Source organism: Somniosus microcephalus, chromosome 2, assembly GCF_052327205.1.
Source record: "Somniosus microcephalus isolate GS21.2 chromosome 2, FLI_Smic_1.0, whole genome shotgun sequence".
NCBI classification, from domain to species: domain Eukaryota; kingdom Metazoa; phylum Chordata; class Chondrichthyes; order Squaliformes; family Somniosidae; genus Somniosus; species Somniosus microcephalus.
In genome coordinates, this window is record NC_140988.1 from 1,764,365 (window position 1) to 1,785,487 (window position 21,123).

Genomic DNA, 21,123 nt, shown 5'->3' on the forward strand with positions numbered 1-21,123 from the left:
CCGGTGGGCGGGGCCCGGGCGCTGCTAATCCACCCCGCCCACACCAGCCGGTTTTGTTGACTTGCTCGGACTCGCCTGTTGCCATGGCAAACCATAACATTTTTTTATATATGACCAATAACCGATTTTCCCCTCAATAAGTTCCAGTCTGTCCCTCACAGAATCCTCGAATGGTTACAGCACAGAAGGCGGCCACTCGGCCCCTCCACCCACTGCCGGCCCTGCGGGAGCTGAAACCCCAACCCGAGTGAGCTCCGCCCCCGCCATAGGCCCCGCCCACCTATATAGGCCCCGCCCCGAGGCCCCCCTGAGCCCCGCCCCATCCATAGGCCCCGCCCCGCCCACAGGCCCGTCAATCATTCCAAGCCGGCCCCCTGAGAGCCGCTCCCGCCTCTGGGCCCAGAGAAACCCCTGACCCCTGACCCATCACACCGGCAGTTAATAAACCACCCGGACTTCCGCTGAAGACGTTTGCTGGCTTTGTTGTTGATCAGTGGCCTGTGGAGCCGGAGTGAGAGCGGAGCGGAGGGCGACATGGCCGGCTACGGGGCGATGGCGGGCGGCGTGGGGATGGACTACACGGTGCACGAGGCCTGGAACGACGCCACCAACGTTTATCTGATCGCCATCCTGCTCAGCCTCGGCCTCCTGGTGTACGCGCGCCGGTGGGTCCCTGACCCGCCCCCGGACAGACCCCGCCCCCCGGGACACCCCGGCCCCTGGGACGAACCCTGCCCCCAAACAGACCCCGCCCCCCCTGGACAGACCCCGCCCCCTGGACAGACCCTCCCCCCCCGGACAGACCCCGCCCCCCGGGACACCCCGGCCCCTGGGACGAACCCTGCCCCCAAACAGACCCCGCCCCCCCTGGACAGACCCCGCCCCCTGGACAGACCCTCCCCCCCTGGACAGACCCCGCCCCCCCTCTGGACAGACCCCGCCCCCCTCTGGACAGACCCCGCCCCCCTCTGGACAGACCCCGCCCCCCTCTGGACAGACCCTTCCCCCCTGGACAGACCCCGCCCCCTGGACAGACCCTCCCCCCCTGGACAGACCCCGCCCCCCCTCTGGACAGACCCCGCCCCCCTCTGGACAGACCCCGCCCCCCTCTGGACAGACCCCGCCCCCCTCTGGACAGACCCTTCCCCCCTGGACAGACCCCGCCCCCCCCTCTGGACAGACCCCGCCCCCCGGGACACCCCGCCCCCACACAGACCCCGCCCCCGGGACACCCCGGCCCCTGGGACGAACCCTGCCCCCAAACAGACCCCGCCCCCCCTGGACAGACCCCGCCCCCCTGGACAGACCCCGCCCCCCCTCTGGACAGACCCCGCCCCCCTCTGGACAGACCCCGCCCCCTCTGGACAGACCCCGCCCCCCTCTGGACAGACCCCGCCCCCCCTGGACAGACCCCGCCCCCCCTGGACAGACCCCGCCCCCCCTGGACAGACCCCGCCCCCCCTGTACAGACCCCGCCCCCCCGGACCGCCCCCCGACCCGGACCGACCCCGCCCCTCAGGACAGGCCCCGCCCCCTGACACACCCCACCCCCTGATGGATCCTGCCCGGGACCCGCCCCCAGGGACAGACCCCGCCCCCCCTTAAGAAGGCAAATGGTATGTTGGCCTTCGTAGTGAGAGGGTTCGAGTACAGGAACAAGGATGTCTTGCTGCAGTTATACAGGGCCTTGGTGAGACCACACCTTGAGTATTGTGTGTAGTTTTGGTCGCCTTATCTGAGGAAGGATGTTCTTGCCATGGAGGGAGTGCAGCGAAGATTCACCAGTCTGATACCTGGGATGGCAGGAATGACGTATGAGGAGAGATTGGGTCGATTGGGCTTATACTCGCTAGAGTTTAGAAGAATGAGACGGGATCTCATTGAAACTTATAAAATTCTAACAGGACTAGACAGACTAGACGCTGGAAGGATGTTCCCGATGGTCGGGGAGTCCAGAACCAGGGGTCACAGTCTAAGGATAAGGGGTAAGCCATTTAGGACTGAGATGAGGAGGAATTTCTTCACCCAGAGAGTGGTGAACCTGTGGAATTCTCTACCACACAAGGCAGTTGAGGCCAATTCATTAAAGATATTCCAGAAGGAGTTAGATATATTTCTTAAGACTAAAGGGATCAAGGGATATGGGGAGAAAGCAGGGACAGGCTACTGAGTTTGGATGATTAGCCATGATCGCATTGAATGGCAGAGCAGGCTTGAGGGGCCGAATGGCCTACTCCTGCTCCTATCTTCTATGTTTCTATGGCACAGACCCCGTCCCCCCCAGGCACTGAGGCCCGTCCACAGACCCCGGCCCCCTGGGCACAGACCCCACCCCCAGGACAACCCCACCCACAGCCCCGCCCCCTCTAACTTTAATCTGTATTTTCTATTACAGGAATAAGAGGAAGATTATGAGAATATTTACTGTGCCTCCTGCTGATCCAACACCTGAGCCCAACTTTTATGACAACTTACAGAAAGTTCGCTTACGGCAGCAGTTGGACATGTACTACATCGGTAAGAGTGTTGTGTTCAGTAATGAATTTTGAAATGGCAAATCTCAGTGTCTGTATATAGATTTTTACAAATTCATTCTGGGGATGTGGCCGTTGCCGGCATGGCCGACATTTATTCCGCGAGAAGGTGGTGGTGAGCTGCTGCCTTGAACCAAGAAAGACTTGCATTTATGTAGCGCCTTTCACAACCACCGGATCCCAAAGCGCTTTACAGGCAAGGAAGTACTTTTTGAAGTGTGGTCACTGTTGCAATCACAGAATCACAGAAACCCCACAGTGCAGATAGAGGCCATTTCGGTCCATCGAGCCTGCACCGACACATATCCCACCCGATCCCCGTAACCCCACGCAATGTAGGAAACGCGGCAGCCAATTTGCGCACAGCAAGCTCCCACAATCAGCAATGTGATAATGACCAGATCATCTTTTTTTATTATATTGATTGAAGGATAAATATTGGCCAGGACACCGGGGAGAACTCCCCTGCTCTTCTTTGAAACAGTGCCGTGGGATCTTTTACATCCACCTGAGAGCAGACGGCGCCTCGGTTTAACGGTAAAACTGAGTGACTCGCTCGGCCTCTTCAGAGTGAGGATCCATCTTGGACCTTTCCTTTCTCTTACGGCTGAGCCTTGGCGGGAACCCAGTTATCTTTTAACCAATCCCAGTTTCCAGCTATAACACACAATTTTGGTTGGTCATTACTTTTCCTGGAAATATTTCTCTATTCTTTGTAAAGTTGTTCAGTCTTTTGCTGGTGAAGCTTGCATCCTTAAAAATAGATATTAAACCATAGATATAAATTCCTAGTCTTCATTCTGTTGGTTAACTGCCAAGTGTTATCCTGTGAACAACTGGTTATTTTTGGTGTTTTTCATTGTCTGACATTTAGCAGGTTGAGCCAGCAATGTCCACTGCAGAGGGTCTTAGGCCAGTCAGCACTCAGCAGAGGCCTGTCCAAATCTGCTCATGTGTTTACTAAAGTTGTAATTTTCTGAGTTTGGAAGGAGAGGTGAAGACTCTTACATTTTACTCAGCAAACTTTATAATAAAACGGTAACACAGGCCTGGAATTTGCGATTTAGCTGCAGGCGCCTGCTGAAATCTTGAAGTTGCGATCTGTCATTCACAGCTCTGACACCCCCCCCCCCCCCCCCGCCTCCTCCCTCCCTCCCTCCACTACACACACACAGCCGGCAATCTGTGTAATCAACCAAATCAGGGAAACTGATACAAACTTCGGCTCTTCCGCAGTAATTATCCCAGAGGGATTAGGAGTAACTGGGGTTTTAACAGCGTATTGACTACTAAACAAAGATTATGGGCCTGAAAAACGAATTAAAATTTTGTGCAGTGTGAAATTTATCCATTTTAATTAAAATTTTAAGAAACTTAAAAACAATAATTATTTTTTTTAAGTTTGTTCATCTGTATTTCAGGTTTGCCTTTTCCCCATGTGAGAGCCCCAATCTTTATTTTGCTCTCTCTAACATTTTTAAAAAGTTAACATTTTAAGAGCTTACTCACTTTGAATTGAACGTTGGAAAAGCCAAAGTTCTCACCACAGAGATTGCAGGAACTTTGTGGGAAAATTACTTCGGAGCCAGCAGTGAACACCTTTGCTTCGCCGCTGACCACAAATTCCAGGCCATCGTTTTTATTTTAAAATCTATTTTAACTAATCATTTTATCTTGTGTTTATTCAGCACGGAAGTATGAGCAACAGCAAGGGCAGTCGGACAGTGTACAGCTTACAGTGGAGTGAGAAGTGCTCGTTACAGCAGAGCATCACAAAGCCACTATTGATACTTCGGTAGAATGATATGGCACAGCCGTACAAACTAGAGACACTGAACTGAAGGTGGAGCCAGTAAAAAGAAACACTGCAAATGTTGGAAATCTGAAATCAAAGTAGAAAATGCTGGCAATTGGAGCTTAACGCTCACCTCTACACAACAAACACACAGGAGAGGTGGGGATTACTGCCCAGCTTATTAAAAAATGTTGCCCTGTTTTCCCATCCTGCATCTACATCTGCAAGTCATCTGTTACAAAAACCTGATGCATGAAAATTATGTTAATTAATTTTTTCCCCATGAAATATGATGAGAAGGGGAGAACGACCTTGAGTGTGCCCTCGTGTTTGATGCTCTCATTGCCTGACTGCTTCCCTGACCTTATGGTGTTACAGGCCCATTGATAACATACATTGGATAGAATCAGATTATTGGGAACAACTTTTTAAGGATTGATGTTAGGGTAAAGGGACGGGATTGCTCTCAGTTAAGAGTAATCTTGATCAGTTTTATCTTAAGCTTTTTTTAACAGAACCCCTCCTCTATTTCTATGGATGGAGTTTGGTTTTAAGTAAAGGATTCTGTTTTAGCTAGAATAAAGTACAACTTTGTCTTACCCATTATTGGTGTGAGGATTCTTATTGTTTCTTGGTGTTAGAAAGTTAGCAACTTTTAAAATAATTTGTAATTCGATTCCTTAACAGGACTGCGTTAAGCCGGGATGTTGCTAAATGCAAGTAGAAAGAAATAATATTGACTGAATATTAGAAATGTTCAGACTTTTTAAAATACTTACAATATTTTTCTGTTTCCACTTTTCTTCCTCTGTCCTTTTTCTCCTGAATATAATGACTTGTGTTGGTAAATCTACATGCATTAGTGGCCTTGTGGCAATGTGTGCTGTGAGAATCTGGACAATGAGTGTCATTGTGCTCATTAACCCTGGCACCATCCAAGCTAAGCTCACTCCTGTTCCACATGTTTTTCAGCAGGGCTCACTGGATAGTGAGCAAGAGCGAGAACTCTGCCTAAGTTTCTCCTTGCGACCCTGAAGTCCATTGTAGCACCTCTCAGACGCTGCTTCAGCAGCAGTTGAGATTGCACTACGGATCTTCTGGCCTGTGTGGTTCAGTACTGCATCATCTGGTGTATTTACCAAATGGAACATTGGCAAGCCTTTTGTTTTATATATTCTTCAGTTACTAAATGCATGATGGTGAATCTTGATAGTTATGTCAGTAAACCTTTCTGAATGGTGACTTAATTTAGTTCATAATTTACCTCCGACTGCGCTCTGAACAGAAAGCAGCTGCTCCAAGCACTCAACCACACATTACATTTAAACCACTGTTGATTAGACTGGCTTTATGCTTTGCACTTGTAAAATGCTGAAAATGTGATTACTAATAAAGAATTTCAAAGGGCTGTATGTTATGAAGTGAAATTTTTTTAAATAATGTAGTTGCACTCTTCCATGTAAATCTACTTTGTTTTTTCCTTCTGATTATATTGTAGGCAGAGGCTTTATCAGGCCTCTACACATTGAAGGTTAGATTCAGTTCAACTGGTTTTTGGTACTCTACATGTTGTGTACCATATTTTGGGAGCCAAAGTCTTGCACATTTCTGCAAAAGAAAGAACTTACATTTATAAAGTGCATTTCACATCCTCAGAATGTCCTAAAGCGATCAACAGCAAATTGATTACTTTTAGAAGTGCAACGCAGCAGTCAGTTTGCACGCAGTGAATGATGAGTTAATTTGCTTTTAGTGTTGATTGAGGGAGCAGTGCTGGTCAACACTGGGTGAGCGGCCTGGATACAGCAATGGCTATGGGCCCCGACAACATCCCGGCTATCGTGCTGAAGACTTGTGCTCCAGAACTAGCCGCGCCTCTAGCCAAGTGGTCCAGTGCAGCTACAACGCTGGCATCTATCCGACAATGTGGAAAACTGTCCAGGTATGTCCTGTCCACAAAAAACAGGACAAATCCAATCCAGCCAATTACCGCCCCATCAGTCTATTCTCAATCATCAGCAAAGTGATGGAAGGTGTTGTCGACAGTGCTATCAAGCAGCACTTACTCACCAATAACCTGCTCACTGATGCCCAGTTTGGGTTCTGCCAAGACCACTCGGGTCCCGACCTCATTACAGCCTTGGTCCAAACTTGGACAAAGGAGCTGAATTCCAGAGGTGAGGTTAGCATTTGACCAAGTGCGGCAACAAGGAGCCCTAGTAAAACTGAAGTCAATGGGAATCGGGGAAAACTCTTCACTAGCTGGAGTCATACCTAGCACAAAGGAAGATGATTGTGGTGGTTGGAGGTCAATCATCACAGCCTAGGACATCACTGCAGAAGTTCCTCAGGGCAGTGTCCTAGGCCCAACCATCTTCAGCTGCTTCATCAATGACCTTCCCTCAATCATAAGGTCAGAAATGGGGATGTTCGCTGATGACTGCAGTGTTCAGTGCAATTTGCAACTCCTCAGATAATGAAGCAATCCATGCCTGCGTGCAGCAAGACCTGGACGACATTCAGGCTTGGGTTGATAAGTGGCAGGTAACATTTGCGCCACACAAGTGCCAGGCAATGACTATTTCCAACAAGCGAGCATCGAACTACTGCCACTTGACATTCAACGGCATTACCATTGCCAAATCCCCCACCAGCAACATCCTGGGGGTCACCTCACCATTGACCAGAAACTGAACTGGACCAGCCACATAAATACTGTGGCTACAAGGGCAGGTCAGAGGCTAGGTATTCTGCGGCGAGTGTCTCACCTCCTGACTCCCCAAAGACTTTCCACCATCTACAAGGCACAAGTAAGGAGTGAGATGGAATACTCGCCACTTGCCTGGATGAGTGCAGCTCCAACAACACTAAAGAAGCTCGACACCATCCAAGACAAAGCAGCCCGCTTGATTAGCACCCCATCCACCACTTTAAACATTCACTCCTTTCACCATTGGCATACCATAGCTGCAGTGTGTATCATCTACAAGATGCACTGCAGCAACTCACCAAGGCTTCTTCGGCAGCGCCTCCCAAATCTGCGACCTCTACCAACTAAAAGGACAAGGGCAGCAGTTGCATGGGAACACCACCACCTCCAAGTTCCCCTCCAAGTCACACACCATCCTGACTTGAAAGTATATCGCCATTCCTTCATCGTCGCTGGGTCAAAATCCTGGAACTCCCTCCCTAACAGCCCTGTGGGAGCACCTTCACCACACGGACTGCAGCAGTTCAAGAAAGCGGCTCACCACTACCTTCTCAAGGACAACTAGGGATGGGCAATAAAGGCTGGCCTTGCCAGCAATGCTGACATCCCATGAACGAATGAAACAAAACTCTGCTTCGGGCAGATCACTGGTGCAAACGTTGAATAACATGGATGCCAGGACAGAATCCTGTGGAAGTCCATTGTTCAATGTCCCATATCTGCTCTTTTGCGTGCCAGTGTACATACGGCCTAAGCTCTGGAATTCCCTCCCTAAGCCTCTCCGCCTCTCTCTCCTTTAAGATGCTCCTAAAACCGACCTCTTCCTGTCCTAATATCTCCTTATGTGGCTCGGTGTCAAATTTTGTTTGATAACGCTAATGTGAAGCACCTTGGGGGGGTTTCACATCTGACTACATAGGATGTACTGCACAGAAACAGGCCATTTAGCCCAACCAGCCCATGCCGGATTTATGCTCCACACGAGCCTTCTCCCGCCTTACCTCATCTAACTCTATCAGCATAACCCCCTATTCCCTTCTCCCTCATATGCTTATCTAGCCTACCCTTAAATGCATCTATACTATGTCAAGTTTGCAGACGACACAAAGCTGGGTGGGCGTGTGTGCTGTGAGGAGGATGCAGAGAAACTCCAGTATGATTTGGACAGGTTGGTGATTGGGCAGAAGCATGGCAGATGCAGTATAATGTGGATAAATGCGAGGTTATCCACTTTGGTGGCAAAAACAGGAAGGCAGATTATTATCTGAACGGCAATATATTGGGAGAAGGGGAAGTGCAACGAGACCTGGGTGTCCTTGTGCACCAGTTGCTGAAGGTAAGCATGCAGGTGCAGCAGGCGGTTAAGAAAGCAAATGGTATGTTGGCCTTCGTAGCGAGAGGGTTCGAGTACAGGAACAAGGATGTCTTGCTGCAGTTGTACAGGGCCTTGGTGAGACCACACCTTGAGCATTGTGTACAGTTTTGGTCGCCTTATCTGAGGAAGGATGTTCTTGCCATAGAGGGAGTGCAGCAAAGATTCACCATACTGATACCTGGGATGGCAGGAATGACATATGAGGAGAGATTGGGTCGATTGGGCTTATATTTGCTAGAGTTTAGAAGAATGAGAGGGGATCTCATTGAAACTTATAAAATTCTAATAGGACTACACGCAGGATGTTCCCGATGGCGGGGGAGTCCAGAACCAGGGGTCACAGTCTAAGGATAAGGGGTAAGCCATTTAGGACAGAGATGAGGAGGAATTTCTTCACCCAGAGAGTGGTGAACCTGTGGAATTCTCTACCACAGAAGGCAGTTGAGGCCAATTCATTAAATATATTCAAGAAAGAGTTAGATATATTTCTTAAGGCTAAAGGGATCAAGGGATATGGGGAGAAGGCAGGGACAGGGTACTGAATTTGGATGATCAGTCATGATCTCATTGAATGGTGGAGCAGGCTCGAGGGGCCGAATGGCCTACTCCTGCTCCAACCTTCTATGTCCTTCCGACAGTGCGGCGCTCCCATAGTACTGCCCGTCCGACAGTGTGGTGCTCCCTCAGTACTGCCCCCCTCAGTACTGCCCCTCCAACAGTGCAACACTCCCTCAGTACTGCCCCTCCGACAGTGCGGCGCTCCCTCAGTACTGCCCCTCCGACAGTGCGGCGCCCCCTCAGTACTGCTCCTCCGACAGTGCGGCGCTCCCTCAGTACTGCCCCTCCGACAGTGCGGCGCTCCCTCAGTACTGCCCCTCCGACAGTGCGGCGCTCCCACAGTACTGCCCCTCCGACAGTGCGGCGCTCCCTCAGTACTGCCCCTCCGACAGTGCGGCGCTCCCTCAGTACTGCCCCGCCGACAGTGCGGCGCTCCCTCAGTACTGCCCCTCCGACAGTGCGGTGCTCCCTCAGTACTGCCCCTCCGACAGTGCGGCACTCCCTCAGTACTGCCCCTCCGACAGTGCGGCGCTCCCTCAGTACTGCACTCGAGTGTCAGACTGCATTTTTGTGCTTTGTCCCTGGAGCGGGGACTTGAACCCACAACCTTCTGACTCAGAAGCGAGCGTGAGACTCAGTGAGCCACAGCTGACACTATTGGACGTTTTTCGGGAGGTTTCATCACTAGCTTCAATCTCTCTTTGCAATCTCCAATATTTTTTATAACTGATAATCAAAAGTGCGCAAAGAAAATGAAAAATGTCCACAATTTTTTATTGCCCCTCTGCTTTTTCTCCCGGATTGCTCGCAGCAGATTAATCTTTAATTTCTGGAGACTGGACGGCCGACAATCGTGGCGGTGTTCGGTCGGTGCGGACTCCGGCCGGGAGGGGGCAGTGTTGGTGGCGGTGCTCGGTCGGTGCGGACTCCGGCCAGGAGGGGGCGGTGTTCGTGGCGGTGCGGACTCCGGCCGGGAGGGGGCGGTGTTGGTGGCGGTGCACGGTCGGTGCGGACTCCGGCCGGGAGGGGGCGGTGTTGGTGGCGGTGCTCGGTCGGTGCGGACTCCGGCCAGGAGGGGGCGGTGTTGGTGGCGGTGCTCGGTCGGTGCGGACTCCGGGCGGGAGGGGGCGGTGTTGGTGGCGGTGCGGACTCCGGCCGGCGGGGGGCGGTGTTGGTGCGGTGAGTCGGTGTGGACTCCGGCCGGCGGGGGGCGGTGTTGGTGGCGGTGCGGTGAGTCGGTGCGGACTCCGGCCGGCGGGGGGCGGTGTTGGTGCGGTGAGTCGGTGTGGACTCCGGCCGGCGGGGGGCGGTGTTGGTGGCGGTGCGGTGAGTCGGTGCGGACTCCGGCCGGCGGGGGCGGTGTTGGTGGCGGTGCTCGGTCGGTGCTGGCCCGGTCGGGAGGGGTGCGGACGGCGGCCGATGGCGAGCGGGAGCGGCGGGTCGGTGACGGCCCTGTGGGCCGAGGTGAATCGGTGCGGACAGACTGCCGATTACAGCCGGGCCCTGAAATCACTCAACAAAAGTAAGGCCGGGGAGGGTTTTTTGCCCCATTGAAGGACTGGAGGAGCCGATGGGCCGAGTTGCTGAGCTGGGAGTGAGGCAGAGGCCGGGGATCCGGCACCGGGAATGTCCGGGCCTGCGGTGTCCGGTTAGGGACCAGCAGAGGGTGTGAAATGTCGGCAATAAATGACCCCTGGAGTCACCAGAAAGAAAGACTTGCATTTCTACAGCGCCTTTCGCGACCACCAAACGTCCCAAAGCGCTTCACATCCAATGAAGTACTTTTTGAAATGTAGTCACTGTTGTAATGTGGGAAACGTGGCCGCCAATCTGCGCACAGCAAGCTCCCACAAACAGCAGATAATCTGTTTTAGTGATGTCGGTTGAGGAATATTGGACCAGAACACCGGGGAGAAATCCCCTGCTCGTCCTCAAAATAGCGATATTGTACATTCACGTGTGTGAGAAGACGGGTCCTCAGTTTAACATCTCATTTGAAAGACGGCACCTCCAACATAGAAGATAGGAGTAGGCCATTCGGCCCCTCGAGCCTGCTCCGCCATTCAATGCGATCATGGCTGATCATCCAAATTCAGTACCCTGTCCCTGCCTTCTCCCCATATCCCTTGATTCCTTTAGCCTTAAGAAATATATCTAACTCCTTCTTGAATATATTTAATGAATTGGCCTCCACTGCCTCTGTGGTAGAGAATTCCACAGGTTCACCACTCTCTGGGTGAAGAAATTCCTCCTCATCTCTATCCTAAATGGCTTACCCCTTATCCTTAGACTGTGACCCCTGGTTCTGGACTCCCCGACCATCGGGAACATCCTTCCTGCATCTAGTCTGTCCAGTCCTGTCAGAATTTTATAAGTTTCAATGAGATCCCCTCTCATTCTTCTAAACTCCAGCGAGTATAAGCCCAATCGACCCAATCTCTCCTCATACATCATTCCTGCCATCCCAGGTATCAGTCTGGTGAATCTTCGCGGCACTCCCTCCATGGCAAGAACATCCTTCCTCAGATAAGGCGACCAATACTGCACACAATACTCAAGGTGTGGTCTCACCAAGGCCCTGTACAACTGCAGCAAGACATCCTTGTTCCTGTACTCAAACCCTCTCGCTATGAAGGCCAACATACCATTTGCCTTCTTAACCGCCTGATGCACCTGCATGCTTACCTTCAGCGACTGGTGCACAAGGACACCCAGGTCTCTCTGCACTTCCCCCTCTCCCAATCTATTGCCATTTGGATAATAATCTGCCTTCCTGTTTTTGCCACCAAAGTGGATTACCTCGCATTTATCCACATTATACTGCATTTGCCACGCTTCTGCCCAATCACCCAACCTGTCCAAATCATACTGGAGTTTCTCGGCATCCTCCTCACAGCACACATGCCCACCCAGCTTTGTGTCGTCTGCAAACTTGGAGATATTACATCTAGTTCCCTCGTCTAGATCATCATTTATATATATTGTGAATAGTTGGGGTCCTAGGACCGATCCCTGCGGTACCCCACTAGTCACTGCCTGCCACTCGGAAAAAGAGCCGTTTACTCCAACTCTTTGCTTCCTGTCTGCCAACCAGTTCTTTATCCAAGTCAGTACCTTGCCCCAATCCCATGTGCCTTAACTTTACACACTAATCTCTTATGCGGGACCTTATCGAAAGCCTTCTGAAAGTCCAAATACACCACATCCACTGATTCTCCCTTATCTATTCTACCAGTTACATCCTCAAAAAATTCCAGTGCGGTGCTCCCTCAGTACTGCCCCTCCGACTGCTGCACTCCCTCAGTACTGCCCCTCCGACAGTGCGGCACTGCCCCTCCGACAGTGCGGCACTGCCCCTCCGACAGTGCAGCGCTCCCTCAGTATTGACTCGCCAACAGTGCGACGCTCCCTCAGTACTGCCCCTTTGACAGTACAGCGCTCCCTCAGTACTGCCGCTCTGACAGTGCAGCACTCCCTCAGTACTGCCCCTCCGACAGTGCGGCACTCCCTCATTACTGCCCCTCCGACAGTGCTGCGCTCCCTCAGTACTGCCCCTCCGACAGTGCTGCACTGCCTCAGTACTGCTCCTCCGACAGTGCAGCGCTCCCTCAGTACTGACTCGCCAACAGTGCGGCGCTCCCTCAGTACTGCCCCTTTAACAGTGCAGCGCTCCCTCAGTACTGCCCCTCTGACAGTACTGCCCCTCCGACAGTGCGGCACTCCCTCATCACTGCCCCTCCGACAGTGCTGCGCTCCCTCAGCACTGCCCCTCCGACAGTGCGGCACTGCCTCAGTACTGCCCCTCCGACAGTGCAGCGCTCCCTCAGTACTGACTCGCCAACAGTGCGGCGCTCCCCCTCAGTACTGCCCCTTTGACAGTGCAGCGCTCCCTCAGTACTGCCCCTCTGCCAGTGCAGCACTCCCTCAGTACTGCTCCTCCGACAGTGCAGCACTCCCTCAGTACTGCCCCTCCGACAGTGCAGCGCTCCCTCAGTACTGCCCCTCTGACAGGGCAGCCCTCCGACAGTGCGGCACTCCCTCAGTACTGCCCCTCCGACAGTGCGGCGCTCCCTCAGTACTGCCCCTCTGCCAGTGCAACACTCCCTCAGTACTGCCCCTCCGACAGTGCAGCGCTCCCTCAGTATTGCCCCTCTGACAGGGCAGCCCTCCGACAGTGCGGCACTCCCTCAGTACTGCCCCTCCGACAGTGCGGCGCTCCCTCAGTACTGCCCCTCTGCCAGTGCAGCACTCCCTCAGTACTGCCCCTCCGACGGCAGCACTCCCTCAGTACTGCCCCTCCGACAGGGCAGCGCTCCCTCAGTAATGCCCCTCCAACAGTGTGGCGCTCCTTCAGTGTCAACCTAGATTTTTGTGCTCAAGCCTCTGGAGTGGGACTTGAACCTACAACCTTCTGACTCAGAGGTGAGAGCGCTGCCCACTGAGCCACAGCTGACATCATGGTGACAATCGTGATCATTTGAAAAATTCCAAGGAGAAGGAAAGGTGTATTGGGAGTGAGACAGGTTGGGAACTTTGCACGGGGCAAGGATAAGTTTAGGGGCATAGATCTGAAGGACGATAGGAGGGTGTTAATGGAGTCCAGAGTGTGGAGGGGTTGAAACTTAATGTCAGTCAGTGTCAGAACAGAATGCAGTATTAGAGAGAGAGGTACATTATCAGGATCAGATTTGAAGAAAAGTCCGGAAAAAGGTTAGTATTCTTGTAAGGAGAACTAACAATGGTACCAAGATGGAAGAGCTGTGGAAAGGAAGATTCATGGAAGCTCAGGGAGACTGTTTAGTCAAGAGATGTGAAGGAGCAGTTTCCGGAGGGACAGGGAAGCAGTGGTTTCAATAGTTGTATTTATCAGCTTTGATGGTGGGTTTATAAAAATTTTGAGCAGAGATAAAGCTGGCATGGGATGTCAGACTGGTTGACAGGCCAAGTGTGATGTGCACATTTTTTAGGCAACAACAGAAGGGCAGGCATGACTAAATCAAGTTGCAGTACCAAGTCTGACAGAAGGGAAGAGTGGTATGAAACCTTCCTGGGTGGCTCGTATAAAATCACTGACACAGACAGAAATATCAGAAGAAGAATAAAAACACAAGTTAAGGTTGGGAAAGGCAGTGAATAATTTGCTAATTCAGTCCCTGTTTGTTGACCTACACTGTGAAACTAGACAAATCTAGTTTTAGAATAAAAACAAAATGCTGGAAACACTCAGCAGTTCAGGCAGCATCTGTGGAGAGAGAAAGAGTTAACTTTTCAGGTCGCTGACCTTTGGTTTTAGAGTGTGGTATGGTGCAAGTAGCAGCTATGAAACACTATGCAGAGATCAATAATGAAGACACGGGGACACTTCCTCCCACCCCGCTTCCTGTAAGGACTCTATTCCATTCTCCCAGTTTCTCCATCTCCGCCGTATCTGCTCCGACAACGCCACCTTCCACACCAGTGCTTCAGACATGTCTTCCTTTTTCCGCAACCGAGGATTCCCCTCTACTGTGGTTGACACTGCCCTCGACCGTGTCAGTTCTATCTCCCGCACTTCTGCCCTCACCCCTGCCCCTCCCTCCCGGAACCACGATAGGGTTCCCCTTGTCCTCACCTTTCACCCCACCAGCCTCCACATTCAACGGATCATCCTCCGGCATTTCCGCTACCTCCAAAGTGATCCCACCACCAAATGTATCTTCCCCTCCCCTCCCCTTTCAGCATTCCGCAGGGACCGCTCCCTCCGAGACACCCTAGTCCACTCCTCTATCACCCCAAACAGCCCTTCCCCTTCGCCTGGCACCTTCCCGTGCAAGCGGAGGAGATGTAACACCTGCCCCTATACCTTCCCACTGTCCAGGGCCCCAAACACCCCTTCCAGGTGAAACAGCGATTTACTTGTACTTCTCGCAATCTAGTATACTGTATTCGCTGCTCACGATGCGCTCTCCTCTACATTGGGGAGACCAAACGCAGATTGGGTGACCGCTTTGCGGAACACCTCCGTTCAGTCCGCAAGGGTGACCCCGAGCTTCCGGTCGCCTGTCATTTTAATTCACCGCTCCATTCCCACTCGGACCTCACCGTCCTTGGCCTCTTGTATTGTTCCACGGAAGCTCAACGTAAACTCGAGGAACAGCACCTCATCTTCCGATTAGGCAGTCTGCAGCCTTCCGGACTCAATATCGAGTTCAACAATTTCAGATCATAAGCTCGGCCCCCATTTCATTTTCTCTTGTAATTGTTCCACTCCTTTCACCCCCCCCCCCCTTTCCTTTTGTTTCTCTCTCACACCTGGCAGCTATCTTTTGCCCTGCCAGTACACTTTACACCTAATCCCAGCCTATTACCATCTCGTCTAGCTTCTAATCTCTTTTACTTCTTCTGTTTCTTTTATTCTTTTGTCCGATCGCAGCCCTGCCTTCGATCTAGTTTCTTTTCTTTCCAGTTTTGAAGAAGGGTCCCACCCGAAACGTCAACTCAAATTTCTCTCCACGGATGTTGCCTGACCTGCTGAGTTTTTCCAGCATTTTCTGTTGTTATTTAGGGTTAAAGTCAAGATGTTCAGGGTCATTCAGGATAGGGATTGGCATTTGGAGAAGCAGAGCATTGTTGATAGATGGTAAGAATGGTGCTTTCAGCAGAGGGAATTAAGTGTTAATGGCTTCAGTACAACTTTTCAACTATTTGTCAAGGAATAGAGAATGACGAAGGTGAGGAAATGAAAAAAATGAATTTAGTGAAATGAAGGAAGTATATTTTTAGCCACAGCAGAATTTTAGAATAGCTGTTTGTAAATGTGTTGGTTTGGGTTTTCTTTGAGTTCATTTGTCGATGTGATGCTAAACTTTAATAGAATTAAACTGTGTGAAACTGCAGCCCGTGTTAATTCTTTCTCTGTAGTACTGCAAGATGACAAGGACGATGTCACTGCTCTGCATTGTAAAGTGGTCTGTCTGGTCCACAACGGAAGTTTTAAGGAAGCTCTTAATATAATCCACACTCATACTAAGGTGCTCGCTAGGTAAGTTGCAAATAACCAGAACATCTCACACATGGGCTGGAAATCTGCTCAATAAGTAGATTCCATTATTACACATGTAGAATACGGCCAAATAGCTGGGCTCAGTGTTTTTGGTTGAAGTTTATTAAACAGTACTAAAGAAAGAACTTGCATTTCTATAGCGCCTTTGATAATATCAGGAGATCCCAAGGCACTTTATAGCCAATGAAGCATTTTAAAGTGTAGTTACTGTTATAATGTTGTAATACTTGGCATTTTTGGGCTGGTAACTTTGCTTGGAAAACCTTAGCTTAAACTATCCATGCATTATAAGTTTAGTTGTAGTGTACTGTGACATTGCTGATATCCAGACTTAATTAATCAAAAGATATGTCATGATTGGTTTGTTTTACAGCAAGAGACTCCTGTATTTTAATTCAGCATATTTAGAAACCGTGTTTGAAAAGGGTGTGAAATGATTAAGTGTGAATACAACAATTTAAAAACAATTCTTGTCATTTAGTCCATCAAAACTAACTTTGTTTTGCTCCGACTATTGCTTTTCAGTGAAGCAATTGCCTTTGAGAAGGCTTACTGTGAATACAGACTGAACCGAATAGAAACGGCATTGAAGACCATTGAAAGCGTCGACCAGCAGACTGACAAGTTAAAGGAACTTTATGGCCAAGTGGTATGTAAAGATTTCCTTGTATGTTACCTGTTGGCAGCTGAAGTAAATGTGTTCTCTCTCTGGCTATGCTGCTTTAAATCCAAGCTCTCAATAAGATAAGTTACATCTACAGAGGGCTATAGTATATAAATCTAAAGAGGTTGCAGTATCTAAAATGCTGGTCAGGCCCATCAGGTGTACTGTGGTTCTAGTTCCTAACATTATGTATTATTGGCCTTGAGAAGGTAATTCTAGGTGTCAGGAGTTTAAATTAGGGGGAAAGATTAAGGAAGTTAGGGTTATTGTCTTTGGAAAAAGATTTTTAGGAGACCCGTTTGAAGTTTTCAAGATTACTAATGGAGCTATCATGACATTACTCAGGGAATGGATTTCCCAGACTTTGGTGGTGCGGACCCAGGCTGAAAGTCGGGTGGGATTTCTCTTCCTCGTGTTTAAATCCCTTCATGCCCTCTCCCTCCCTATCTTTGATGCCTCCTTCAGCCCTATAACCTCCCCCAAACTCTCCGTTCCTCTGACTGGCATCTTGTGCACTGCCCACCACTGGCAGTCTTGCCTTCAGCCACCTAGCCGCACGCTCAGAGGCCCATGGAAGTGAAAGTTGATAAATGAATGGTAAATGTAGTGGGAAAATATAGCCATAATAAATATACATACAGGAAACTTTGTGCTATCCGGCACCCACGGGACTGAGCTGCTGCCGTTGCCTAAAAAGTGCCGTACTCTCCAGAGTTAATGTTGAGAGATACAGAGATTCTTATCTCCGTATTTGACAACAAACACTGTTGCTTAGCAACAGCTTCTAAACACTCGGGTGTGGCCCTAAAGCTCTGTAGCTGAAGCTGTTGCTATAGCTACAGACCTTGCACAGCTTGACTGTTCAAACAAAGCAAAAAAAACAAACAAAAAGAATAAAAAACGGCTGCTGATTTTTGCCAGTGGCTCCAGATTGCCGGATAGCTCACCTCCGGATAGCACAAAGTTTCCTGTATTGAGTAAATTTATAGTGATTGAGAAAGCAATATGCTTGGTGGTAGCTTTTCCTACCTCAATCACTTGGTTACCTGAGCCAATCAGAGAAGTGTATCATGTTTTGTGCTGCAGATTAATTTAAAATGTAACTTGCACTTGATTGATTATTTTTATTTATATAGATAAATGAAAGAAATTAGTAAAGTTGATCCTAGAAATTTGTTCACTATGGAGAAGGGTTCAAATACCAGGGGCATAAGCTAAAAACAAAGTTAGTACGATGGGTAGCCGGGCAAAGAATAATAGAACTGTGCAGCGAGATACTGCGACAGGCCATTAAGGCAGATGGTCCTGTGCACAGGACAGCCGGTTCAAGAGGCACTTACACGTGTTTCTGGACAGAGAAGGATTTGAAGGATATGGTGAGAATGTGGATAGTTTTATTTGAGAAAACAGGGTGATAGTTCAAGGTTCATAGTGTGGAGTACCGCGAAGGTGATGTAAGTCAGGAAATAGCGATCGACTCGTGTCGAGTGTGGGGTTTAGATGGAAGGGGAGACCGACGGAGGTGAGGAGTTCCACAGTTTCCAGTTCCTGTGAAAGAATGAGATGACTTTTAATGGAACTACATCTGGTAAGGACTTTAAACTTAAATGGACTAATTCATTGAATTCCACTATTTAGAGATTACAGGGTTACTGGGAATCTTGCTGATAGTTGTTCGCAGTAATCGTGTTTTGTGCTAAATGTTATGATGGATATTCGCAGTTTTATTTGGGGATGGGATACAGAGTAGAGCTATAGTAGGGGGTGATGCACAACTAAATATAGAGGAAAAAAACAAGTCAGTCTGGAAGGCAGAGCAAATATGTAATGGCACAAGGGGGTGCAAGAAGTCTTACGAGTAAGACGGATGAATTGAAGGTGTTGATGAACACATGGGAGTATGATATTGTTGCTATCACAGAGACATGGTTGAGGGAGGGGCAAGACTGGCAGCTCAATATTCCGGGGTATAGAATCTTCGGGCGAGACAGATGGGGGTGTAAAAGAGGAGGGGGTGTCGCAATATTAATAAAGGAGTCAATTACTGCAGTAAGGAGGGATGATATCTTAGCAGGTTCCACTAATGAGGCCATATGGGTAGAACTTAAAAACAAAAAGGGGGCAAGCACTTTGCTGGAAGTGTACTATAGGCCCCCAAACAGTCAAGGGGAGATAGAAGAACAGATATGTAGGCAAATCTCAGAGAAGTGTAAAAATAATAAGGTAATAATAGTAGGGGATTTCAACTTCCCCAGTATTAACTGAGGTAGTCAGAGTGTGAAAGGCTTAGAGGGTGCGGAATTCTTAAAGTGCATCCAGGAGAGCCTTTTGAGCCAGCATGTAGAAAGTCCTACAAGAGAGGGGGTGGTACTGGACCTAATTCTAGGGAATGTAGCCGGGCAAGTGGTAGAAGTGTCAGTAGGAGAGCATTTTGGTGACAGTGACTATAATTCGGTGAGATTTAAGGTAGTCATGGAAAAGGACAAAGATGGACCGGAAATAAAGGTTCTAAATTGGGGGAAGGCCAATTTTAATGTTATAAGGCAGGATCTGGCCAAAATGGACTGGGATCAGCTACTTGTAGGAAAATCCACATCAGAGCAGTGGGAGTCTTTCAGAAAGGAAAGAGAGAGAGTACAACGCCAACATGTTACCGTAAAGGTCAAGGGTGGGACCAACAAGTCCAGGGAACCTTGGATGTCAAGGGATATACAAGAATGGATTAGGAAAAAAGGGAGGCTTTTGGCAGATACAAAGGACTAAAACAGTGGAAGCCCTAGAGGAATATAGAAAGTGCAGGGGGGTACTTAAAAAAGAAATTAGGAGAGCGAAGAGGGGGCATGAAAAAACACTGGCGGGCAAAATAAAGGAAAATCCCAAGGTGTTTTATAAGTATATTAAGGGCAAGAGGATAACCAGGGAAAGAGTAGGACCCATTAGGGACCAAAGTGGCAATCTGTGTAGAACCAGAATATGTAAGCGAGGTTTTAAATGAACATTTTGCATCTGTGTTCACTATGGAGAAGGATGATGTAGGCATAGAAATCAGGCAGGGGGATGGTGATATACTTGAACAAATTAGCATTGAGAGGGAGGAGTTTTAGCGGGTTTAAAAGTGGATAAATCCCCAGGCCCAGACGAGATGTATCCCAGGCTGCTGTGTGAGTCAAGGGAGGATATTGCAGGGGCTCTGACACAAATTTTCAGAACCTCTCTGGCCACAGGGGAGGTGCCAGAGGACTGGAGGACAGCTAACGTAGTACCATTTTTCAAGAAGGGTAGTAGGGATAAACCAGGGAATTACAGGCCAGTGAACCTAACATCAGTGGGTAGGGAAATTATTGGAAAAAATTCTGAGGGACAGAGTTAGTCTCCACTTGGAGAGGCAAGGATTAATCAAGGATAGTCAGCATGGCTTTGTCAGGGGGAGATCATGTCTAACCAATTTGATTGAATTTTTCGAGGGGGTGACTAGGTGTGTGGATGAGGGTAGTGCAGCTGATGTAGTCTACATAGACTTCAGTAAGGCTTGTGACAAAGTCCCGCATGGGAGACTGGTCAAGAACGTAAGAGCCCATGGAATCCAGGGCAATTTGATCCAAAATTGGCTTAGTGGCAGGAGGCAGAGGGTGATGATCGAAGGTTGTTTTTGTGACTGGAAGCCTGTGCCCAGTGGTATACCGCAGGGATCGGTGCTGGGTCCTTTGCTGTTTGTAGTGTACATTAATGATTTAGATATGAATGTAGGAGGTATGATCAGTAAGTTCACAGATGACACGAAAATTGGTGGAGTGGTAAATAGCGAGGAGGGAAGCCTCCTACAGGACGATATAGACGGGTTGGTCAGATGGGCAGAACAGTGGCAAATGGAATTTAACTCTGAAAAGTGTGATGTGATGCATTTTGGGAGGACTAACAAGGCAAGGGAATACACAATGAATGGTAGGACCCTAGGAAGGACAGAGGATCAGAGGGACCTTTGTGTGCATGTACATAGATCCCTGAAGGCAGCAGGACAGGTAGATAAGATGGTTAAGAAGGCATATGGGATACTTGCCTTCATTAGCCGAGGCAAAGAATATAAGAGCAGGGAGGTTATGGTGGAGCTGTACAAAACGCTAGTTAGGCCACAGCTGGAATACTGTGTGCAGTTCTGGTCGCCACACTATAGGAAGGATGTGATTGCATTGGAGAGGTTGCAGAGGAGATTCACCAGGATGTTACCTGGGCTGGAGCGCTTCAGCTATGACGAGAGACTGGACAGGCTGGGGTTGTTTTCCTTAGAGCAGAGAAGGCTGAGAGGGGACCTGATTGAGGTGTACAAAATTATGAGGGGGGTAGATAGAAAGGAACCTTTCTCCTTAGTAGAGGGGTCAATAACCAGGGGGCATAGTTTCAAGGTAAGGGGCAGGAGGTTTAGAGGGGATTTGAGGGAAAAACTTTTT

General features: G+C 49.5%; 3 protein-coding genes across 6 annotated transcripts in view; all 3 read left to right on the forward strand.

Moving 5' to 3' along the window:
* Positions 1-21,123, forward strand: part of gne (glucosamine (UDP-N-acetyl)-2-epimerase/N-acetylmannosamine kinase) — a 467,449-nt gene that overhangs the window by 273,503 nt on the left and 172,823 nt on the right. The window lies entirely within an intron of this gene.
* Positions 436-5,737, forward strand: smim19 (small integral membrane protein 19). Its single transcript, XM_086005495.1, has 3 exons — positions 436-665; positions 2,396-2,517; positions 4,223-5,737. The coding sequence occupies exons 1-3, from the start codon at positions 535-537 to the stop codon at positions 4,279-4,281; spliced, it is 312 nt and encodes a 103-aa protein (XP_085861621.1). The 5' UTR covers positions 436-534; the 3' UTR covers positions 4,282-5,737.
* The window catches only part of srp72 (signal recognition particle 72), an 86,433-nt gene continuing 75,640 nt past the window's right edge, over positions 10,331-21,123 (forward strand). Inside the window, exons 1-3 of the mRNA XM_086005506.1 lie at positions 10,331-10,494; positions 15,873-15,993; positions 16,540-16,663. Coding sequence (XP_085861632.1) covers positions 10,392-10,494; positions 15,873-15,993; positions 16,540-16,663 — 348 coding nt within the window. The 5' untranslated portion in view covers positions 10,331-10,391. The remainder of the gene's footprint in view (positions 10,495-15,872; positions 15,994-16,539; positions 16,664-21,123) is intronic.